This window comes from Magnolia sinica, chromosome 18 (assembly GCF_029962835.1).
Source record: "Magnolia sinica isolate HGM2019 chromosome 18, MsV1, whole genome shotgun sequence".
Lineage (NCBI taxonomy): Eukaryota > Viridiplantae > Streptophyta > Magnoliopsida > Magnoliales > Magnoliaceae > Magnolia > Magnolia sinica.
This window is the reverse complement of record NC_080590.1, coordinates 11,071,262-11,094,438: the sequence shown is the minus strand read 5'-3', so window position 1 is coordinate 11,094,438 and position 23,177 is coordinate 11,071,262. Positions and strand designations below refer to the sequence as shown.

Sequence of the window (23,177 nt, the reverse complement as noted above, 5' to 3'; positions counted from 1 at the left end):
TATGGTGAGGTGTTCCCCATCCCAATTTCCCCCATTTCTCCCTTTGGTTTGGCCCACCTGAACTATGGATTAGACTGGATTCTGGGATCTCCACCTAACATTAGGGAGTGATGCATCTAATAGATGGGTTGGATGACACTCAAATGCCATGGTGGGCCCCACACAGCTCGAACGCATGGCTGATCATTCCCCATCATCTATATTTAAATAGAAAACCAACAAAATTGTGATAATGGATTGGTGGAGTTACGTGGTGGGAGATAGTGCACATCTCTGAAACATCATTCCATTAAGATTTGTTCATTGGATTGCATTACTATGATAACCTAAGATCCTTTTAGTGAGTGTATGCGTGTGGCTGATTCTTATGTCACATCAATATCCTCAATCTTTAGGAAAAATCTCAAAGATACCATTTAAAAATACTTAAAAAAACAGACCCACAGATTTATTAATACAAGACTCTTCCAAAAGTCTTTACTGAAATGACTGCGTGTGGGGGCGCATGTGTTTACACGAAAGTCTGCACTGAGATCAAGACCTTTGGATCTATTGTCCTTCAGTGGGCCCATAGCCCACGATGTCACTCCATTGAATGGGGTAAGATATTCCTCCCTACCACTTAATCCAAAAGCAGGTTGATTGCGCGGACTTTTGGGAAACATCTGATTGGTATAATCTTTTTGGCTTTGGCCCGCCCAAGAAGTGTTGATGGATGGGGCGTGGATGTGTGGAAATATGCCCTTTGATTGGATGGTGGAGATTGCTAACACAGTAGATCTGGGTGTAATTTATACATGGCATGATTACTTTTTGAACTTGGACGGCCAATGTATTTGTACATAGGTTTGGTCCATACAATCGTATTGAAAAGGTGATGGAAAGTGTCGTAACTACTGGCGTTTGGGGAGTTGACCCTTTTGCACTTGGTTGGCAAATGTGTTTTTATTTTTATTTTATTTTATTAAAGTATTATTATTATTATAAAATTTTTCGTGGTAAGATTATGACGAAAATGAGAGCGTGAATTAAAAAGAAGAATGCTATTGGGAGACACGTGGCAACACGGCACATGTGTGTGGGATTGAAGCCCATCTATGTGGGCCACACCCGTGTGAGGAAAATGGATGGTTTGATATAAAACCGCCGATGGTGGTCTGTATTAGAAACGATACGTGGTCCATTTCATGATTGGACTTGAATCTTGGTGGTCACGTTCGGGTTCGTACTTGGCCCGGATATTGCAATTGTTACATGTTCCCAGATTCACCTCTTTAAACTCTCGCCATTCAATTGAGCATGTGTGCCATTTTTTGATACTCCGGCAGAGGATGACGCTCGACACACAAGAATTCAGGAAATTAGACCGGTCGATCATTTCATGGGCTAGCGTGCAAGAATCAGTGCATCACGCTGATAATTGACGGTCACGATTGTTTACACAAAAATACGTCCAATCAAAATTCCCATCTGAGCGTTTTTCATGGCCAGTCATGGATTACTTTCGTTACCATCACATCTATGGTTTAGAAAAGATGGCTACAAATAATAAGGCTAAAGTAAAGGATGGATTAGATCATCTCATCAATGTGATTTTCACACCTTAACTCATATAAGACTTAATGGATGGTTTAGATCAATTGATTAAACTATCCAAATGACCCAATGCAACCAGGAGCACTTATAACTTATAGTGCTTTGAGAGCACTTGAGCATCTAAGTCATATAAATGTCCACCAATCCAATATTAAAATAATTTAATAAGCATAATTCTCGGGTCATAATCCATCTAAACCAGGACGCATGATTTGGATAATCAGATTTGTATCATTTGAAGGCCAGCCAGGCATGCAATTTCTATGCGCCCGTGTATCATCATCGCATTCAACCAGAGTATCCTATTTTTTTCCTCTATCTAACCAAATCCAGACCGAGTCAAGTTGACTCGCCGGCTCTCTTCCAAATTCAGTCTATTCTAGACCGGGTCACGTGGACTCACGGAACATGTCAACTGACGTGGGGAATGACACCATCGATGGTCTCTAAACATGATGAAAGCATAGAACGACCTTTCAACCATCACGTGGCAGGTAGAGATAGGAGATCCGGACCCTTCAAGTAATTCATCCTTACCAGGGGTTGTGTATCGTTCGGAATTCAATCGCAGCGGATGATCGCAGACAACAGATTGATAGCTTTAAATGGACGGTTTTAATGGTTACAACGCTCGGGCGAAATTTTCTGAAAGAAAAAGACGTCTAGAATTGTCCGGTAGTTGAGTTTTTCGATCCAAAAGCCATCGACAGCAGGACCCGCAAGCTGGATGGTTCGGATGAACTAACTACCAGCCACATGTACGGTTAAAAGGGGCTTCTCTCAAACTACTAAATGTACGGCTCTATAATGTCATTTCCTTTCTGACGTTGATGACTTCTACTCTTTTTTTTCTTTGTTTTTTTTTTTTACATTACTGATCTCGAAGTTTGGGCAAAGGTTTCATATTTCTCAAGAATGGCCTTCTAGCAAGCTTTAGATATTGTTTCAAACAAAAATGGCCCTGTCCTTGGTTTAAAAATCATATGGGGTCATAGAGAGATGGAGCACCTACTCTCTCGAGAAAGTGATGAATTAGCTAGTGCTCGGTGCTTATGTGTTTCATCCATGCCATCCATAATCTATCCCGTCCATAATCCATGTTGTTCATGATATATGCCGTCTATCCTTTTTGTCGTGTCATTTTAGGGGTAAGGCATCCATGCCGTTCATAATATATGCCGTGTCATTTTAAGAGTAAGGCATCCATGCCGTTCATAATCCAGTCGACAAGGTGAATAGAAGTGGTTACTGCCAAAGTCAAGACTTTTTAGCTCCACAACGAGCTAGTTGATAGGGTGGATGGATCGGATCACCCCATTGTGGGCCTTAAGTTATGGTACCAATAGTTTGGTAAAAAAGGAAGTGAACATGTTGAAAACCACAACCGCGATCCAGGAAACTTGACAACTATGACCTATATAACATAACAATTACGACCCATGCAAACCACAACCCATATGGCAACAACAACACATATAACATGACAACCATGACCTTTATTTCATGACAACCACGACTCATATATCCTGCATTTCCTGCTCCTGCAGTCTATTAATAGTCATATCATAGTCGAAAAATGCCAGACTAGCTTTGGTATGGATGGGTACGTTACTTTTCTAACTTTGATGGACGATAAGAATCTTATATACATGTATGAGTAGTGGCTGTAATGCAATCTGGGAGCAGGAAATGAGAACCACGATCCATATAATATGATAACCACGAGGGTCATGGTTGTAATGTGGTAAGGGTCGTTGTTGTAAGATCCTTACCGTCCATCAAAGTTAGTATATGACATACGTAGATATCGTTTATCCCATGTACTCACCAAGTTAGTGTGAGTCATGCCATAGTTGTGTAAACGATATCTATATAGTAGCACAGGTCGCATCAGGTGGTTGTAATGCGGTAAGGGTCATGGTTGTCATGTTATATGGGTCATGGTTGTCATGTTATATGGGTCGTGGTTGTCATGGGTCGTACTTATCGTGTTATATGGGTCGTGGTGAGCATGCAACAACTGCGACCCATATAATATGACAACCACGACCCATACCTCATGACAACCACAACCCTTGCAAACCATGACCCATATGCCATGATAACTAAGATCCATGACAACTACAACCCATATAACATGACAACTACGACTCATATAACATGACAACCATGTCCTATGCAACATGCCACCTACGACCCATGCAAACCACAACCCATATAACATGAAAAACACGACCCTTATAACATGACAACCGCGATCCATGACAACCATAATTCATATAACATGACAACCACGACTCATATAACACAATCACTGCCAGAAGAGAAGCTTAGAGCTATACAAGATTGATTCATGGGAGATTTTGATGGTTCTTCAGTATTAATATACAACTCTGCAAGTTTCTTCCACTTAAGTTTGTAAATGAGGATATTATCATCCTCCTCACTTTCATCATCGTTGATTATTACTTTTGAAGAGTATTTTCTTTTAATTGTAATCCCCTCCCCTAAAAAGCTTGCATTTGCTGCTTATGCCATTAATCAAGAGTAGTGTGATATATAAAATTTTCCTACATTATGTCGTATAGATTAGCAAGTTACTTTTGCTGATTTGTATAGTATGAATTCATGTGAATAAGATCTAAGCCGTATAATATGAAGAACAGTTCTCTTCAACGGGCACCTAGTGAGCTGAAAAACTCTGTTGAGAAAGTCGATATAATATTGATCGTGGTTGTCATGTTATATGGGTCGTGATTTTCGTGTGATATGGGTCGTGGTTCTCATGTTAAATGGGTTGTGGTTTTCATGTTACACAGGTCGTGGTTGCCAATCCGTTTTCCCCCGATCCAAGATCCAACATTGGATGACAACCACGATCCAACGTTGGATGACAATCATGATCCAACGTGGATAAAAACTACGATCAAATGTGCATGTGAACCACGATCACACGACAGGGTCGTGGTTGTCATACACACTAGGTCGTGGTTCCCAACCATGATCTATTGTGGATGATAACCACGACCCATTGTTCGTCATATTCACGACCATTCCCTTAAGAATCAGCGCGACCCTTCATAATCAGTGCCACATTCTTTTTCAGGAAATCGAATTAATGTCGCTACTTCCCTATAATCCCTTCGGAATCAGCGCGACCCTTCGGAATCAGCGCCTTAACCATTGGTTGACCAACCTATAAAAGTGGTACTTGGGTTTCAAATTACTTTCACAAGCCAATTCGAACTAGAATTCTTATTGCAACACCTTAAGCATTCATGAATTTCTTTGCTCTTTCAATTAAAATAACGGGGGAGATATTCGAAGAAGTCATCGAGTCCTCGCGTTCTTCCTTTATGGGTGATATCTTCCCTTTCCTCAGGGATGTTGACGATCTTCCTGAAGACTCTGTTGAGAATTTCTGAACTCCGACAAATCGACAATTTCAAGGGACACCTAGCGACCTGAAAAACTCTGTTGATAATTTCTGTGGAGTCACTGCCAGAAGAGAAGCTTAGAGCTGCACAAGACTGATTAATGGGAGATTTTGATGGTTTTTCAGTACTATCACAATAACATGACAACTACGACCCATTGAACGTCACAACCACGACCCATTATTCGTCATATCCACGATCTTTTCCTTCGGATTAAGCACAACCCTTCGAAATCAGCGCTACATGTACGATCCATGAACCACGACCCATTTAACATGACAACCACAATCCATATAACATGAAAAATACGACCCATGAAAACTATGACCCATGTAACATAATAGCCATTAATCTATTGGAAACCACGACTCATATGTGGTAACAACCACGACCCATATAACATGAGAACCACGACCATAATTACAATACAATATGAATAATGGTCTCTTCAACGGGCACCAAACGAGTTGAAAAACTCTGTTGAGAATGTCTTGTTTAAGCCTGACCTTTTTAACAGAGTTTTTGATTAGGCTAAAACAAGACATTCTCAACGGAGTTTTTTTACCTCGCTGGGTGCCCGTTGAAGAGAACTGTTATTCATATTGTATTGTAATTATGGTCGTGGTTCTCATATTATATGAGTCGTGATTGCCAATGGAGTCGTGGTTGTTATGTTATATGGTTCATAGTTTTCATGGGTCATGGTTTTCATGTTATATGGATCGTAGTTGTTATGTTAAATGGGTCGTGGTTCATGGATCGTACATGTAGTGCTGATTTCGAAGGGTCGCGCTGAATCTGAAGGGAAGGGTCGTGGATATGACGAAGAATGGGTTGTGGTTGTCGTGTTCAATGAATCGTGGGTGACATGGATTATACACATATTTCAATGTGGGCCCATATGGGTCGTGGTTCTCATGTGATATGGGGTTGCGGTTGTTACATATTCACTTCCTTTACTACTAAATGAAAGAATAGTCATTGGTACAATAACTTAAGGCCAACAATGGGGAGATTCGTTCCGTCCACCTTGTCGGCCAGCTCGGCGTGGGCCCAAAAAGTCCTCACTTGGGAAATGTCTACTTCTAACAAACATCACAGTGAGCCTGGAAAGTTTCAATAGTGGGCTCCATTGTCACTATTATTTTCTATTATATGACTCACACGAGCTCTATATCAGACTGATATTTGGTCCCTAGCCTTAATATGACACGACAAAAAAGGATGGGCGGCATGGATTATATACATATATCAATGTGGGCCTCACAAGTTTGGTCCTTGCCTACGTCGAAAATAAAGGTTTCATACACGTCACTTTATTGGCATTAAATATAACGTAATTTTTTATTTCTTAGAAAACCTTACAACTATCGAAACAAGAACAAGGGCATTCTGGTCCAATTCATTTTCAAAAGCTTGTCAGAAGGTCACTCTTGGGAAATATGGAACTGCCTAGCTATCTAGGTAATTTGGCCAAAGTTCTAGGTCAGTACTTTCAAAATCCCTTTTTTGTTTTTTTTTCTTGTTCTTAATTGACCTCCTTCTGTCGTTATACATATGCAAGTCAATTGACTTCTGACAGAAAACGACAACAATACTGGAAAAACGAGGTTCGTTAACTTCACACGCGAGCCATATGGACACATGTACACGCGGGCGCATATGTCACATGTGACAAGTGTGTGAGATCTGAGATTGAGATACAGTTTTTGATCTTCTGGAATAAAAATTAGGACATTTAAGAACTCAAATAGGCAACTACACATCAAAACCAATGAATGGTAAGAAAGAATTTTGAACATCTTTGAATGTTGTGGTCCAAATGAAGAGTTTTATTTCTACATTTTTATATATAAGTTTCTAAGAATTTTATTCAATCTTATGGAAATCTCAGATCTTGCACACGTATTTTATATTTGCGTGTGTGACCGCGTGTGTACGTGTACCGATCTACATGCGCGTGGAATTAGCATACCTCTTTAAAGACACGGGAGAAAGGAAAAAGATAAGACTATATATGTCATTTTGGAAACGGATTGGCTACTCCCCCTGCCACCAGCCAATGGCTGGTGGTCGGTGCTCTGTGGGACCCACCATGATGTATGTGTTTCATCCATGCCGTCCATATATTTTTCTAGATCATTTTACGGAATTACACAAAAATTAGATATATCCCAATATCAACTGGACCACATTACAGAAAACAGTGTGGAATGAACGTCGACCATTAAAATTTTTTTGGGGGCCATAAAAGTATTGGATAGAGCTGATATTTGTTTTTTCCCTTCATCTGGGTCTTTATGACCTAATAAACAGATTTGATGTCAAATAAAAAGTACAGTGGGCCTTAGGAGGATTTAAATGATGATATCCAATCACTATTGTTTTCCTGTGGTGTGGTCTACCTGAGATCTATATCCATCTATTGTTTGGCATAAAAATATAAAATGATCTTTAAAAATGGATGAACCGAATGGATGAAATAAATATATCATGCTGAGCCCACAGAACATCGACCACCAGCCACAAGGGCCGGCGTCAGGGGGAGTAGCCAATCCGTTTCCGTCATTTTGCATCAAAAGACAGCACGCGTACAGCGTGCTTGAGCTCTGGTAAAGCTATTCGTGTGAGTAGGATTGAAACGTGTGCTATCGGAGTCATACGTGTATGAGATCCAGCCGTTTATCAAGTAGGTTCCGCTGTATATGTGATCTGTCCCAAAAATGAGCCCGAATTATCATGTTATCGGACCACACGTACCCCGAAAAGGTGAAGGCTTGAAACCAGTTAATCTACGGTTCACACATAACATACAAGTGTGGTCCAACCCAATGAGCGGACACAAGATGGAGCTACCTTGATGAATGGTATGGATCTGACTCGTGTGTGATGTTTGAGCACGTGACCACAAGTACAGTTGTAATCCTACGTGCATTTTCGTCATTGCAGAGACCACTCTTCCATCCTAATGAAGGCCACGAACCGCAGGTAGGTAAAATTGGTACTGGGTAGGTTTCACATTCTCCACCGACCCTTTCGTGCACGCCGAATTTCTTTAGCCGTTGATTTGTGGGACCCGCTGCGGCCTGAGGTAGAAATCTCATGTCCTCATGTTTTTAACAAAATGACAGACATGTCCCGTGTTCGTAGGAACTCAGCGGAGCTAATATTTTCCACACCCACTTCTCATACATCATACATGGATGGCTCCTGGCATGGCCTTCTGATTCTACTGAGATCTTTTTCCACCGTTCATCCAAAAGCTACCAAATGTTTGGAGATTGAAGCATCAGATCGGTCAATTTTGAACCTGTGGCCCATCAACTGGACCGTCATTTGCTAGTGTACCAATTGGAAGATAGGTTACACGACCCATGATAATTCATCTACTTGAAATTCGGACCAGACTTCAGTAATAGTTCACGGATCATACGCTCAGAGTCACACGAATCCGACTATCCTAACCATCAAATGAAAGACAATCAGTCTATCAAATTATCATTAAAAATCAGACGGTTAGGATCATCCAATCAGTCTGACATTCGGTATATCATCCATCCAAAAATCCCAACAAATTCAATGGTCAGGATTGTGGTGCAAGCACAGCACATGGCAGATGGACGGTGGGAAAACCATAACCACCAATACGAGGTTCTCTCGAATGGAAGCGGATTGCGTGCTGAGTAAACTCAGTGGAGCCCACCGTGATTTATGTATTACATCCACTCCGTACATCCATTTTACCAGATAATTTTAGTGGTTGAAACAAAAAATTGAAGCATATACAATCTCAAGTGGACCACACCACAGTAAAGAGTGCGAATTGAACGTCTAATGTTGAAAGTTCTTGGGGGCCACTATAAGTTCTGAATCAAGCTAATATTTGTGGTTGTGTTTTCCCTTCATCCATGTCTGTGTGATCTTATGAACAGGTTGGATGACAAATAAACATCACTGTGGGCCCTAGGAAGGTTTCAACGGAGGAAATAACTTTTCCTACTATTTCCTATGGTGTGGTCCACTTGAGATTAGGATATGCTTAAATTTTTGTTTCAACCCATAAATTAATCTGTAAAATAATATGAACGGTGTGGATTAACCAAATTCATTCACAGTGGCCCCAACAGAGTTTACTCAGTACGAAATCCGATTTCCTCTCACGATGTCAAGCTAAACAAGCAGAAGGTCGCTGGGGGCTATTGACTCGATGTCGTTACTTCCAAATTGAAAGAAAGAGAATGACTAATATTGCCTCTCATTGGTCGGGATTCAATCGGCATTCATGGTGTGGAAATTGAAAACATGACTGCCCCTTTCTCTTCAAGTCTAACTGAAAACGACCTGAATCTGTATTCTTCCCTTCCGCATAGAAAATAGAAATAGAATATACACGCATGCTATTGTATATATACCGACCCAAACCGCCCTTCCCTTCTCATTTCCTTGTTATACAAATCAAAGCTTCGACCATGGTCGATCCACACGCTATCTTATGTTGTATGTGCGGCGACGTCGGCTTTCCGGACAAGCTCTTCCATTGCACCAGATGCTCTTCTCGTTTTCAACACACGTATGTTTCCTTCTCATCGTCGTCATCGTCGTAATCGTCATTCACCACCACCACCACCACCAAAATGGGCCGGGCCCAACCCAGTGAAAGCCCATTTAGTATAGAATCCATACCATACTTCATCATCATCATCATCATGTGTTAGGATGTTATTATTAGTATAGTATGCTAGCTTTGTTATGGATATCATCGCTTGGTTTCATTTCTGATTTTTGGTAATGTATGAATTCTCAGTTATTGTAGTAACTACTACAACGAATCGACGGATGAGAGTGCAATCCGTTTCTGTGACTGGTGCCAGAGCGAACAGCAAAGCATGAGGCATGGGGCCCATTCGAGACGGCCAGTGGCGAAGGACGCTGGGGCTGTCGGCAGGTCCAGGTACGTCGGCGACAAGATAAAGCAAACTGATAGAGAGGAGAGCAGCGATCGAGGGAAGAACTCAGGTGGTAGCACTCCCTCCCCTAGGCAGCCTGGCCGCAGGTACAAGCTTCTCAAGGATGTTTTGTGTTGAAGACGGTGTGATTGTGTGAATTGCAAGTGTGTATATTAAATATAATTATAAGCTTATATATATATATGGTTTTAAAACTATCTAAGATGTCATTTGAGAAATAATTGTATGTGGGTAGTATTATTTAAGCCGTTGGAAAGAGGTGGACTCGTCATCGGACGGTAGTTTTGAGAATTTGGGTGTCGAGCTACCTCCATTTAGGTATCAGAAACATGATATGATTTTCCAAAAAAACAAAAAAAAACTCAATTAATCATCAAAGTAATGATAATAGAAGTAGAAGTTGATTAGAACTAACTCCCTCTCTATAATGTTTCATTATCCTTAATAACATGTATCTATTGTTATATCTTATTATAGGAAAAAACTTTTGATTGTGTTTAAGGAATCAAATTCACACTGCACTGGGAAAACTTGGGAGGAGTTGCATTGAAAACCGATTTAAGAAAAGATCAAAATCACAAGAGATTGCATACATGCAACAAATAGGGGAACCGCAAAAAGATTGGAAGATGGAGCATTCACTTAATTTTGGTACTCGACACCCACATAAAAACATTATCAAGTATCACCAAAAGATATCAAATGATTAGAATTTTCTTTTATCATTAGTTGTCAAAACCACAATATATTTCATCATAAAAATGTTCGATTAAAGACAGTGCGGGAGTAGTAAATGTATATACGAATAACGAAGATGGATTATCACTTGTATATAACTACAAACATAAAAGAATATAGATTTCTATCATCACATAAAATGGCATTTCTCACTTAAATATCATCATCTTCACATAAACGTTTATTTAGGTCCGTCAATTGAAGCTGACTCCTCTAAAAACGTTGTATAAAAAGCTTATTTTACAAGACTTTCTCAACTGCCTTGAAAAGTCATTTTAGAATGTGTACAAGTCACTCAACTGCTTGTATGGGGTGCACACTGTTCTTTGTATACCATTCAAACCAATAAGGCCCATTCATCAGAGGTGGTCCAAAGTGTAGTATATATGATGAGCTTTATTCTACAGCCCTCGTAGAGGAACCGGCCGACTATCATACAATAAGGGCCTGTTTGGCCAGCTGTATTAGGTGGGATTAAGGTGATGGAATTGTAAAAGGGATTACAATAAATGCATGTGTAAAGTATTGTCCTGGATTAAATTTACCCGTGTTTTCTAAAATTATGTTTGGAACGCATGCATATATTATAAGTTTTAAAATTTACTTTCAAATTGTATTTGTATTGGACTTGGATAGAGTAAAAATTCATCATCCTACGATTAATAACTCCATCTCACACTTTTCAACACAAGGATCATTTTCCAGAGTCTATAAAGTTAATTTTAATCCCTTTTTACAATCCTTTTAAATATGCCATCTCAAATTTTAAAGTAAGATAAGCAATGTAATCTCATTTAATATGACTTAATATCATTGTCCAAACAGGACCCAGTAATGACATTATCAGATTGTAAGGATTTTGCTAATACGTTGGGAATTACTATCTACCGCGGAAACCCCGTAATGACATTCTCAGATTGTAATCCAAACCGTCAACTTGATCGTATTAGTGTCAAAGGCAGCACTGAATAATAAAACTCTTAAATTGGAATATTTTGACACTCAACCATTTAAAAATTTTCCTTGAAATATAGACCGTTCTTTTTTAACTTTCCATTTTAAAAAATTGATTTTTGAATAGTGAAGATTTTCAGAGTCAACCGTTTATATGCGTACCTCATCAATCAACAGTTTGGATAACCGGAGATGATCCTCGATCAAACAGCTACGGTCAGGACGTATCCTATTTCAATACGTCTGGATGTATTCTAGCACGCATACCTCTTTTCAGTAGCTTGCATCATCCATGCATCGATTATTGCGGCGAGAATTCAATGCACCGAACTTCATGTCCGCAAGTGATCAGATTTAACCTTGCTGCCGTTTTCACGGTGTATCTTCGGATATTCCTCAGTGTGAAAGTGGGCCCATTGGATAGGATGGGCCCATATTTCATTATCGTGGCCCCAAAAATCACGATTATTGAATCAGAGCCATCTGTTTAACAGCCTACCAAATGAACAACAATACCATGCCCTTGATTGGATGGCTTTGATCATCCGATCAAGTTAATTCTTTGGGGCCATGAAAAATCAAAGGTGAACCCTTGTATCGGACGGTCACCTGGGCCCACTGTACTAGAACGAAGTAACAACTTTATTCCAAGAAATCGCCTTGGATCGCTCACCTTGCGGATATCTTCTCAGGGGAGTTATTTATACTCTGCGGAGTATGGCACTTGATACGCAGGCACTTAGTCTATAAACGTGTTATATATTAAATCAAACCAACTAAAATATGGAACCATTTCGCTAAGTCACGGTCCAAAAACCATATTGTTTAAGCAATCCTGACCCCTCATTCGCGGACACTTGTTTTTAGAAATAAGAACATTGGATATATTTTTTTTATTTTTATTTCAACCGTCCGAAACATGTTCCCTAATCCAAGAGTCAGATACAGTTGGTGATACGAACCATAATTTAGACAGTTTATTTTGAGCTACTCGTGTCTCACGTGTTAATTTCTAAGTAAGTGCCTGCGTATCATCCATCACACTCCTCCAGAGTATCCAAGTTTTTCAATTTCCTTATCCTCTTGAGAGAAAAAGGGTTTCGCTGGAAGCGCGGTGCAGTGAAATGTATGGAGGGTGAACACGTAGTAGAGTACGGCCAAGTGCATTGAACACGAGATTAAGATATGTGATGATTCATGGCCATTCATTTATTCCACAAGGTCCTGATATTTTTCACGCATTCACTGCCGCTGCTCTCGTGACCTTTCTTGCATGGATTTTTGAGCTGAGCTACTGTGTGCATTTGTCACTTTTTAAACCGCGGTTACACATTTACCTTACACGTGTCACCCACTAAAACCAATCCAGACCATCCATATCAATGGCCTAATTTTGGACCGAGCATATTCCACAAAACAAGTGAAATTTTTGGGTAATGCTCGATCGACAGTGGACCAGACAATTTGGACTGACTGGATTGAATAAACAGTGCTTTCACCGCCTGTGGATACTCGAACCCTTGACCGGGGTGTTGAAACTCCCGGGAGTCTACCACCCGATCAAGAGTAGGGATCCGCGAATGGAAATATCTAGAAACTTTATAAAATGGTCTCTTCCACGGTTCTGCTTAGTCTTCAAGCGAAGAAGAAAACTTGTATACTCTGGCAGAGTGTGATAGATGATACGCAGGCATTTAGAAATTATTAAGAAATTGCTTGTGTATGATACAAGTAATTCAAATTAAACTGCTAAAATTATGGGTTTCAGAGTTGATTTATTATAAGCCAAAAATCACCTTTTTTTTTTTTTATTAGCTTGTTGGTAGACCCTCCGTGAAGTCACACTTCACTGTTAGCTACCGAAAATAGAAACCAAGACTTCAGTGTTAAGATGGGTATCATTCTCCGAAAATTGGATTGGTAGGCATGTATTGGACGGTTAAAAATAAAAAAATCCACGTCAGCCAATCTTATCCTAAACTTACATGCCACGTGCACAATTTCTTAATTTTCAGTGCTTCATATCAAGCGTCGTACTCTGCCGGAGTATCAAGTCACCCCCCTCACGGGAAACTCGCTGGAGCCCTTTTCATTGTGATACCGAAAGGACAGGGAGGGCATGACTTTATGGGGAGCGGCTTTGGTGGATCCACCGAGGTGGGTGAGATCCCTGACCGTAGATCCCACTGTGATGTATTTGTCTTATATCCACACCGTACATCCGTTTTGAAAACTTATTTTAGGGCATGATTACAAGAATGAAATAGATCCATCCCCCACGTTGACCGTAATACAAGAAACAGCAGTAATCGACCATTAAAAGCTTCTTATGGTCCACAAAATTTTGGATCAAGCTGATATTTGTGTGGTTTCTTCGTCAAGGTCTTTGTGACCTTATCAACAGGTTGGATGGAAAATAAATATTCCTGTAAACCCCATGAGAATTTTAATGGTGAGGATTTATCACTACTTTTCCTGCGGTGTGCTCTACCTAAGATTTGGATCTGTTTCATTTTTCGGACTGTAACCCTAAAATGAGCTTGCAAAATGGATGGATGGTACATCACAGTGGGCCCCACAGTGAGTGATCCACTGACCTAGGTAGATCCGGGGATCCACCCAAAGCGTGCTCCTTTGTGGACGCGGGTTAGTGAAGTGACGTCACTAAGTTATGTGGGCGCACATAATGTATGTTTTGTAACCATACTGCTCATACATTTGGACAGATCATCACAGTGTATGAACCAAAGAATAATGCAGATCTAAGGCTAGAGTGGACCTGCCACATAAAACGGTGGGGAGAGTGACGCCCATAGTGGAAACCTTCAAAAGGTTCACCATAATATTTATTTGAAATCTAACCTGTTCATTTGTTAATGCAAACAAATAAGGGAAAACACAAATATCCGTTTGATCGGAAACTTTTGTGGCCCATAGAAACTTTTAAGGGTGGGTGTCACTCTCCCCACTGTTTTCTATGGTGGGTCCACTCGAGATTATAATCTGACTCAGTCTTTGAATCATGCCCTAATATGATTTTTCCAAATGCGCGGTGTGGATACAAAACATATATCATGGTTGGGCTCACGTAACCTAGTGACACCACTTTAGTAGCAAGTCTTGCTAAGGGAATCATTGCCAAGAGCTCGGTGTTGAAACGAGGTATACAGTCAACTACTTGAGCTGTGGATCTGTGAGTGTACGTGGGTATCAACTACCAAGGACTGTCCGAAACGACATATAATTTCTAGCAGTTGCCAAATCAACCGTCCCAATCCAATCCAATCCATCCATCTGATCCAACTACCACTCATACATGTTACCCAGATTTGGAAATGAAGGAAACTGGCCGACCGAACTTACACTTTTTCATTTGTGCCAATCTTCCTTACCTTCCACACTATGGGATGGTTTCTTTGATTTCAAGCCTTTCGGTTGTTCTTTTTTCCCTTCTGCAAGCAATGGAATCCTATGATGATTCTACCATCTCCATGCTTAGCCAATCCTAGCCACTCTTTGGTTGTTGCTGCTGATGGGTCCAAAAGTGATGAATTTGTATGTTGACAAAAGCTGGATTACTCAACACTAATCACTTTTAGAGGAGTTATTTGATACTCTGGCAGACTTTTCATGGATGATACGACGGCACTTGTGGTTGTTCAAGCGCTTTATGTGTCACTCAAAATAAGCCGTCCGAATTACGTTGCAACATTGTAAATAGGATGTAAGCCTAAAATAATATTAACTGAGTGATTCTATAATCTCTGATTCTTAAATATTTCTATGTTAAATTTGAACTGTTGATTAGTTTTTTTTGTGGGTGACTGTCCCCTATAATATCATTTCAATTGAATTTTCTTTTTTTTATGAACCATCTAAAGTGGGACCCACTATATGGACGACCTAGTTTGGGTTACAAACATGCCACATCTACTATTTTTTAGTGCCTGTGCACCATCCATTACACTCGGCGGAGTATCAAAGTTTTTCTCATCACATTATTGCCACATGCGTTTGACAAAATGACCATTTGCGGCAAAGCATGTATCCCATGCGACTTGTGTTGTAGTTTTGGACAACAACATTGGCTCTGGGAACTGGTTACCATAATTTCGGTTCTAGCCTTGTGCGGATCATGGTGATCCAAACCACTGATATGATGGGCCCCACTTTGGATGGTCCAAACACAAAAAAAAAAAATCTTCGATATGGGAAGATCCCAACACAATCCATAGCCAGAAGATTGACGGTTAAAAGGAAATATGGCAGTGGTCCATATTAAACTGAGGAAGGAGTACAAACAATCAACGGCTTGGATCTTTCAATCCCGGTGATTTTAGTGCATGGGCATCATCCATCGTTGGACCTCTACAAACCGAAAACTCGAGCATAAGCGGTACTTGCACGTGCGTCTATCCACAACTGCACAATATGCTCAAGTGGCCGACGTGTGCAGAATCCAAGCTATTCATTAGTTGGGCCCAGTTAATCACCAGGACTGCCACACGTGTGGGGCGAGTGGGTTTTACCACTGCCTACGCACCTGTGGCCCTGGTCTTCACGAATCTAGCACGGTAGGTGAGGTAAGGGCAGTTTTGTTACTGGGCGCGCAATTGGTCGGGTTTCGGCCATGGTTTTAAGACTTGGAGATCCGGATTCTGTCGGACCCGATTCTGTTACATACCACGAATCATCCACCCAATCAACCCCGACTCAGGCAAATCATTATCCGACTTAGGGCTGAACGACCCATGGTTTTAGGACATGAAATGCCATGATGTAGGCCTGGGCCTGAAATTGAGATCTAAATATTGGGCTCTTGATTGTTCGGGCCCAATTAATAATGGGCTGGAATTAGCCCAGATTCGACAACAGTTTATATCAAGCCACAGACTGAGCTTGGTCACTTTACTGTTGGGCAAGGATATGTATATGAAGAAGGCCCGACTACTAAACAGCACAGGCTATTCAAGCCTGTATGGAACTGGAAGAGATAGAGAGAGAGAGAGCAAAATCAAAAGTTTGAATAAGGACCGGAGGGCCCGGCCCCAACAGTTGAAAATCCAGGCCGAAGCTAAACCCAGGCCTGTTACCTTTACAGCCCTAGTTGCGTAAATGTAAAGAAAAAACACGGGGCGTGGATTTAGTCAGTTTCGCAACTGACTGAATTCGGTCAGGTCGTGACAGTGGGTCTCACCTTGATGTACGTGTTATATATCCATTCCGCACATCCGTTTTTCCAGATTATTATGGGTACCTGACATAAAATTGAAGTAGATTAAAATTTCAAGTGGACCACACCACAGGAAACAGTGATCATTGAACGCCCGGCATTAAAAACTTCTTAGTATCCACCGCAATGTTTATTTGCCATCCAACCTGTTGATAAGGTGACACGTACATGGATGAAGAGAAAGAACAAATATATGCTTGACAGAAAATTTGTGTGGCCTCCAAAAAGGTTTTAATGATCAATCATCTCTGTTTTCTTGTGGTATGGTCCACCTGAGATTTGGATCTGCTTCATTTTTGGTACGTGTCTTAAAATGAGCTGGAAAAACGGGTGTACGGCTTGGATATACAACACATCGATCGAAGTGGGCCTCACCGTCAAAGGAACGGATGAAAGGAACACGGCATCAAATACGTCAGGAGAGAGCGGATGTACGGCTTGGATATACAACACGGCATCAAATACGTCAGGAGAGAACGGATGAAAGGAACGGCAGCACACAGGTGGAGACAAAACAAGGCGGGAAACACAAGCAGTTTCCTCCAAGCATACAAGTCACGTGGGAAGGAGCAGGTTTCACCTAATTTTAGTTGGACGATTAAGTTAAAGTCCAGCTGGCACATAAGTACCAATATTACGTGTTTTTATAGTATCCAATCCGTCTAAAAACTTTCCTGCATCATCTAGATCCATATACTGATAATTTATCTTAATATATAGGCTAAACGCGAAAATTCTGATCAGTTCTAAGATGTCAGTGATTTCTGTTAGTGTGTTGTTTATGATTTATGGGTTTAGATAATTTTTGTGTTCTTATTCTTTATGGTTAGGAAAACGTTTTGGACGGGTTGGATTATGTAATAACTTGAAACGTGAATCCGTAAACGCTAGCTGATCTGTAAGTTATTGTCCAACTAGTTTCATGTCAGACCCCTGCTTAAGGAAAATCTAAGAAGAGACGAGGGACGTAATTAATACTCTGACAACACATGATTGTGGATACACAGGCACAGGAAATCCATACTCTATATACATTATAAAACAAAGTAACAAGTCACGATCCCAAAATCAGATTGGTTGAAAAGTCCTATCCTGTGATCTGTGAACACTGTTTTCGCTGAAATAGGACCATTGGATTTTTAATTTCAACCGTTCAATAAATGTCCAAAAATCCATTAGTTCTATGATCATAACTTTTAGTTTAGAACACAAACTGAAACGCATAACTGGACCAGTTCAATTAGAATTACTTGTATGCGATCAAGTACTGTTTCTCAGCGCCTGAGTATCATCCATCGCACTCTCCCAGAGTATCAAAGTTTCTCCATGAGACAAAAGTGATAGCAGCCATTGACCGCATCTCGCCACGGTGCCGGCCTATTTAAAGATGATATGAGGCTGATGCTAGTGGGCCCAGGTTGGAGTTTCAGGCCTTATAACTAATTGGGCCAAATTGCACCTGATTCTCATAAAACCCAAGGAATAATAGCCGGGCTTGTACTCCCTACTTATCTAGCGGGCCAGGTGAAGGCTGGACCTGGCTACTGAAATAGTGGGCCGGGTGAAGGCTGGTCCGTGGGGGCGGCGATGGGCTGGGCTAGGGCTGCCATCCAAGACTCGGCGAATAGCCCCGTTGGGGTAAATAATCAGCGAGTTCCAATATTAAAGAGGCGAAATCATCTCATGCCATGGGCCCACCACTGCCATCCAATCGTGATTGGACATTGGATGGAAGTGGGGCCCACCAGCTGCCGTAGAGGTTTCGTAAACCTCTTGATACAAGCTACGCGGCGGGTAAGGAACATTGTTTGACACGCTTCTTTTAGATTGGCGATCGCACATAACACTAGATTAAAAGTGAAATGCATGTACCCGTAAAAATCAACCACCTACATGGCCCACTATACATGGAACATACATCCAGCACTCGATTGATTGGCTCATCCTACCCACTCATCTATCTATATTTGGATTTATTTAATGGCCCAGTCAGATGGTTGGGACATGTGTTTACTTTATTTTCCGATTCAGCCCACATACTGCCGGGCACTTATTTGTATGGTTAGGATTAAGGCACATCATGCGATAGTGATATTATGCCATCTGTATGGATCATCAAGCTCTGCGACAATATCAATCTCTCTTGGTAGCGAGCCTTTTCTTGTCCTCCGTTGATCATTCCATGATATGGTAGCACTCACTCACGTGTGTAAATTGTGAAACTTAGTGCTCCTCCTAATCATTATCCAAAACGAACAGCCGAATTATTATAGGACACGCTAAAAGATACTCGGGCTTCCATCTAATGATACTCGGGCTTCAGCTCTGACAAGTGAAGCCCATGTTCCGATAATACAAACCATCACTCTTTTGTGTCCCACCGAGGATGGACCATCACAGAAAAAACTGCCGGATTAAATGATCCTAGCCACCGATTTTTGGATTCACATTAGTTGGATGTGGATCGTTGCTGTATTTCTCTTTTCAACCGTCCATTTTTCGGCCACAAAACGAAAGATTATAGCCGTCCCATATAAGGATTTTTATTTTTATTTTTTCTCAAGGCATGGTCCGCAAAAAACTAGGACACAATAGAACACTTACTTGGATTATGGGCCCCACATCTAAAAATTGAAAACCCGTGTACAGTGTTCAGATCCTCGGGTGGAGTATCTTCTGATCTCTCATAAGAGGGACTCAGTTACTCTGGCAGAGTGAGATTGTTGATATACATGCACTAAGAAAATATACACATGGCATACAATTCATTCAAAGTACCCGTCCAAATCATAGTTAATAATTAGATGATTTAGAAAATTAAAAATTACACCTTTTCAATGTCGTAACCAGATGATTGATGACAGTAGAAATGAAAAATGTCAACGGTCTGAATTCAATTACCAAATAATCAAAGTATAGAATTTATTGATCAATCTGATTTTTATAATATGACCCATCTATGGTGGGTCCCGTAATTTGGACGGACTATTTGAGCTTATAAGTTCTTCCGACTCAACCATCACTTTCAACCTGAATGTTAAATAACCTCCCGAACAGATCAATATACGGGTTAGGATTATTGGAGGGAGGTGAAATCTTCGTTTTTTTTGGTTAGCTTGTTAGTAGCCACCCCATCAGGGGGTCGATGCCAAAACCTCAGGGTTGAAACGACTATCTTTCACTCAGTCTACCACTTGAGCTATGGATGGGGTGTAGGTGAAACTGACGTTGATTACAATATTGAAAATGATAGACACCACGTCTTTTTCGTGGGGCTTCAACGGAGATGTCGAGTCCATACCTTGTTTATTCGGACTTTGACGAGTTGGGCTTTCTATCTCAGCCGTCCAAAATATCCGGGATTTTAGAAGTGCCACGTGTCACTCCTTTCGTGACCGGTGACGTCTCTGATAGTAGCATATGTGACATGCGTGACATATCTACATCTCTCTGAATGCATTTTTTTTTTTTTTTAATCCTACGACCCACCTAAAACTTTCAATGGTTAGGAGCTGATTGGCATGTCCAAATTGAATGGTTGATATTGTCCATAAATCTATACGCCGAGTTTCAGTGTATAGTTTTTACTCTTTAGAAAAAAGAAAGGTTTACAAATTAAAGAATTTCAATTCCTTTTAATTTATGGTGTAAAAATGAGAATTCAAGACAAGATGTCTAAATCATATATACAGTTGCAATATCAAAACCCCAAGCGAAATTCTCCAAAGCAAACCTCCACCTTTAATCCCAGCCCTTAGATTGAAACCTTGATTAGATGTATCGGATTCAGCCAAAGAGCTGAAATTGAAATTAGGGTTGGACCCATACAGTGACTGTGCCCCTTCCACGTCATCGACCGTTAATTCCACCTTCCTTGTCCTCGGGCTCAAGCTCGGGTACATAACTGCCTCTTTAACCGCCGTGTGGGCCAGCCCCAGCACGTGACCAATTTCGTGCGTGGCCACCGATTCCAAATCAACGGCCACCTTTGATTTCTGCGATTTGAAATCGATTGCCCACGTCTCCGCCTTGTCGAGGTGGAACCTTCCGCTCTCGGGGGAGAACGCGTGCGCCAGTACTCCAAGCACCCCATCAAACGGCTCGCCGTCGCCGTGGTCCCCGCCATAGAATCCGATCTTGATGTCGGCCGACGTGTAGTCCCCGGTCTCGATGAAATTGACAGGGATGACCGAGGCCCACCTCGCGAACGCGCCCTGGAAGGCCGCCTTGATATCCGACGGGTCCAGGTACGAGATCATATCCGACGGGGAGAACGCGTAGGTAAGCGCCTCCGGGTTTGGCCGGGCCCACCTCGGCCTGCCGGGGAAGAAGGCGTAGTGGCGAGTGGTATGGACGTGCCGCCGCTGCGTGTCCTGGACCCCACAGCGCGGGGCCATGATCTGCGAGAGCGTGCCGGAGTCGAGCCGGCCTGTTACCGGCAGACCCAGCCTCTCTTGGTAGTGGCTGACGGCCGACACGAGGCGTGCGTCGTACGTATCGGTGAAGTTCGTATCGGGGAGCGGAAGATAACCGAAACGGTGGAAGTAGTGCTTGAGCTGAGAGATGCCGTTAACGTGGCTGCCACGCTCGGCATCGAGGAAGCGCTCGAAGGCCTGCCACGTATAGTTACCGTTGTTGGGGGTAACGGTTGCGGTTGCTGGCGGGATTCCCGGCGCAGTTCTGGCGGGAAAGCAAGGGCGGGAAACGAGGAGGAGAGAGAGAAAGGAGAAGAGGAGGAAACGAGGCGAGAAAGGAAACATGGCTTGTTGGATTTTGTTGGATGGGAGCTTTCTCGTTGGGATTGGGAAATGAGTAGAAATGATGTTTATAAGGGGTTTGAGTAAGACATGTCCAAGGAATGATGGGAGGTTTTGAAGAATCTGTTCGGAGGTTTTGATTGAAAGATAATTGGATTTTTAATTTTTATATAGTAATTTGAAATAGGATTTTGGTTGGGGGAAGTTCTGACTTGTTTGAATTTCACACTTGGATGATTCAATGGTTGGTGAACGACTGCATTTCAGTCTCTCTTTCCCTTTTCTTCTCCGTTTAGATTTTTTTTTTTTTTTTTTTAATGTGGAATGACGGAAATGTCTTCGTTTGATCGAGAATCTACCAAGATACCCTTTGCATTCGAAAGTTTGGTGGAAGTAATTATTTAGGATAAGGTCTAAAAGCCAACCGGTTGGACCGTAAGTTACCATCCACCTATGAATTTAATTCTAACGGATCATAGGAGTAAAAAAATTCAAGCCGTCTAATAGGTTGGCCCCACCGTGAGGATTATATTATAAAAAAATCAGCCACATCCACCTATCAAGCGACCATAATTGTATATTTTTATTTATAATGTATAGGCATTGATTTCCATGGTTAGACCACATACTTGATGAGTGGATAGGACTGATTTTTATGCAAGGTGTTCTTCATGGTGGGGCCAATCTATTAGCATAGTTGGACGTCATAAGTACATGATTTGTTGGAAGTTATCTGCTGATGGACACTAACTTGCGGTCCGATCGGTTATACTTTTGGCCATCACTTTATTTTGAATGATAATTGCACCCGCCCTCTTATACGCGGGTTCAAGCCGACCGGAATCCTCTACACTAGGAATCACGTGGAACACTTGATATCTGTGGGGTCCACTGTGATGTATGTCTAACATCCACTCCGTCCATCAGTTGAGGGACATTCTGTTAACCGTACATGACAAAAATCAGATCGATCTAAACATTCATGTGGTCTGCACTACTGGAACAAGATGAAATCATAATTATGAACTCTAAATCCACTGGGTGTTACCCACTTGAGCTTTGGATTAGGCTGATTTCTAAGATGTGCCTTCAGCTTGGTGGGTTCGCCTCATGAAAGTGTTGGATGGCATATGAAGTAGACGGTGGCATAATGAAGGTTTCCATGGTAGTGACCGAACCCCATTGTTCCATTGCTGTGTGGCCCACCTCACTCTTGGAATATTGGCACTGATTTTCAGGCGCGGATTGGGTACTACACCCTCCAGCCAGGACCAAATTAGATATGGACTCCTCTCCTCTCCGGGGCTCTGAAGCCATTTTCAAAGATCATTTTAGGACGAGCGAAGGAGATGGATTGAAGGCTCTTGTGGACCATAATACAGGAAGCAATTGTGACAATGACCCCACCTTTGCAAACTTCCTGTGCGCCCCACTTCAAGTGATGCGCTGCGCAGTCTATCTGCGCAGCTCTGCGTACTAGGGCTGGAATGCTATA

General features: G+C 41.6%; 2 protein-coding genes across 2 annotated transcripts; one reads left to right on the top strand and one right to left on the bottom strand.

Moving 5' to 3' along the window:
* The first annotated feature begins 9,366 nt into the window (after positions 1 to 9,366).
* Positions 9,367 to 10,197, top strand: LOC131232736 (uncharacterized). The gene is made up of 2 exons (XM_058229194.1): positions 9,367 to 9,603; positions 9,838 to 10,197. Exons 1-2 carry the CDS (start codon positions 9,428 to 9,430, stop codon positions 10,115 to 10,117), a joined length of 456 nt encoding a protein of 151 aa, XP_058085177.1. The 5' UTR covers positions 9,367 to 9,427; the 3' UTR covers positions 10,118 to 10,197.
* A 10,404-nt stretch (positions 10,198 to 20,601) lies between these two features.
* LOC131233480 (metalloendoproteinase 4-MMP-like) lies at positions 20,602 to 22,373 on the bottom strand. The gene has a single exon (XM_058230195.1). It carries the CDS (start codon positions 21,683 to 21,685, stop codon positions 20,606 to 20,608), a length of 1,080 nt encoding a protein of 359 aa, XP_058086178.1. The 5' UTR covers positions 21,686 to 22,373; the 3' UTR covers positions 20,602 to 20,605.
* Positions 22,374 to 23,177: the final 804 nt, after the last annotated feature.

Bases quoted from the DNA above. Each gene is read 5' to 3' on its own strand.
- LOC131233480 (XM_058230195.1), bottom strand. From the start codon at position 21,685: ATGTTTCCTTTCTCGCCTCGTTTCCTCCTCTTCTCCTTTCTCTCTCTC.
- LOC131232736 (XM_058229194.1), top strand. From the start codon at position 9,428: ATGCTATTGTATATATACCGACCCAAACCGCCCTTCCCTTCTCATTTC. The intron at 9,604-9,837 runs GTATGTTTCCTT...ATGAATTCTCAG, and splicing joins TCTTCTCGTTTTCAACACAC to TTATTGTAGTAACTACTACA.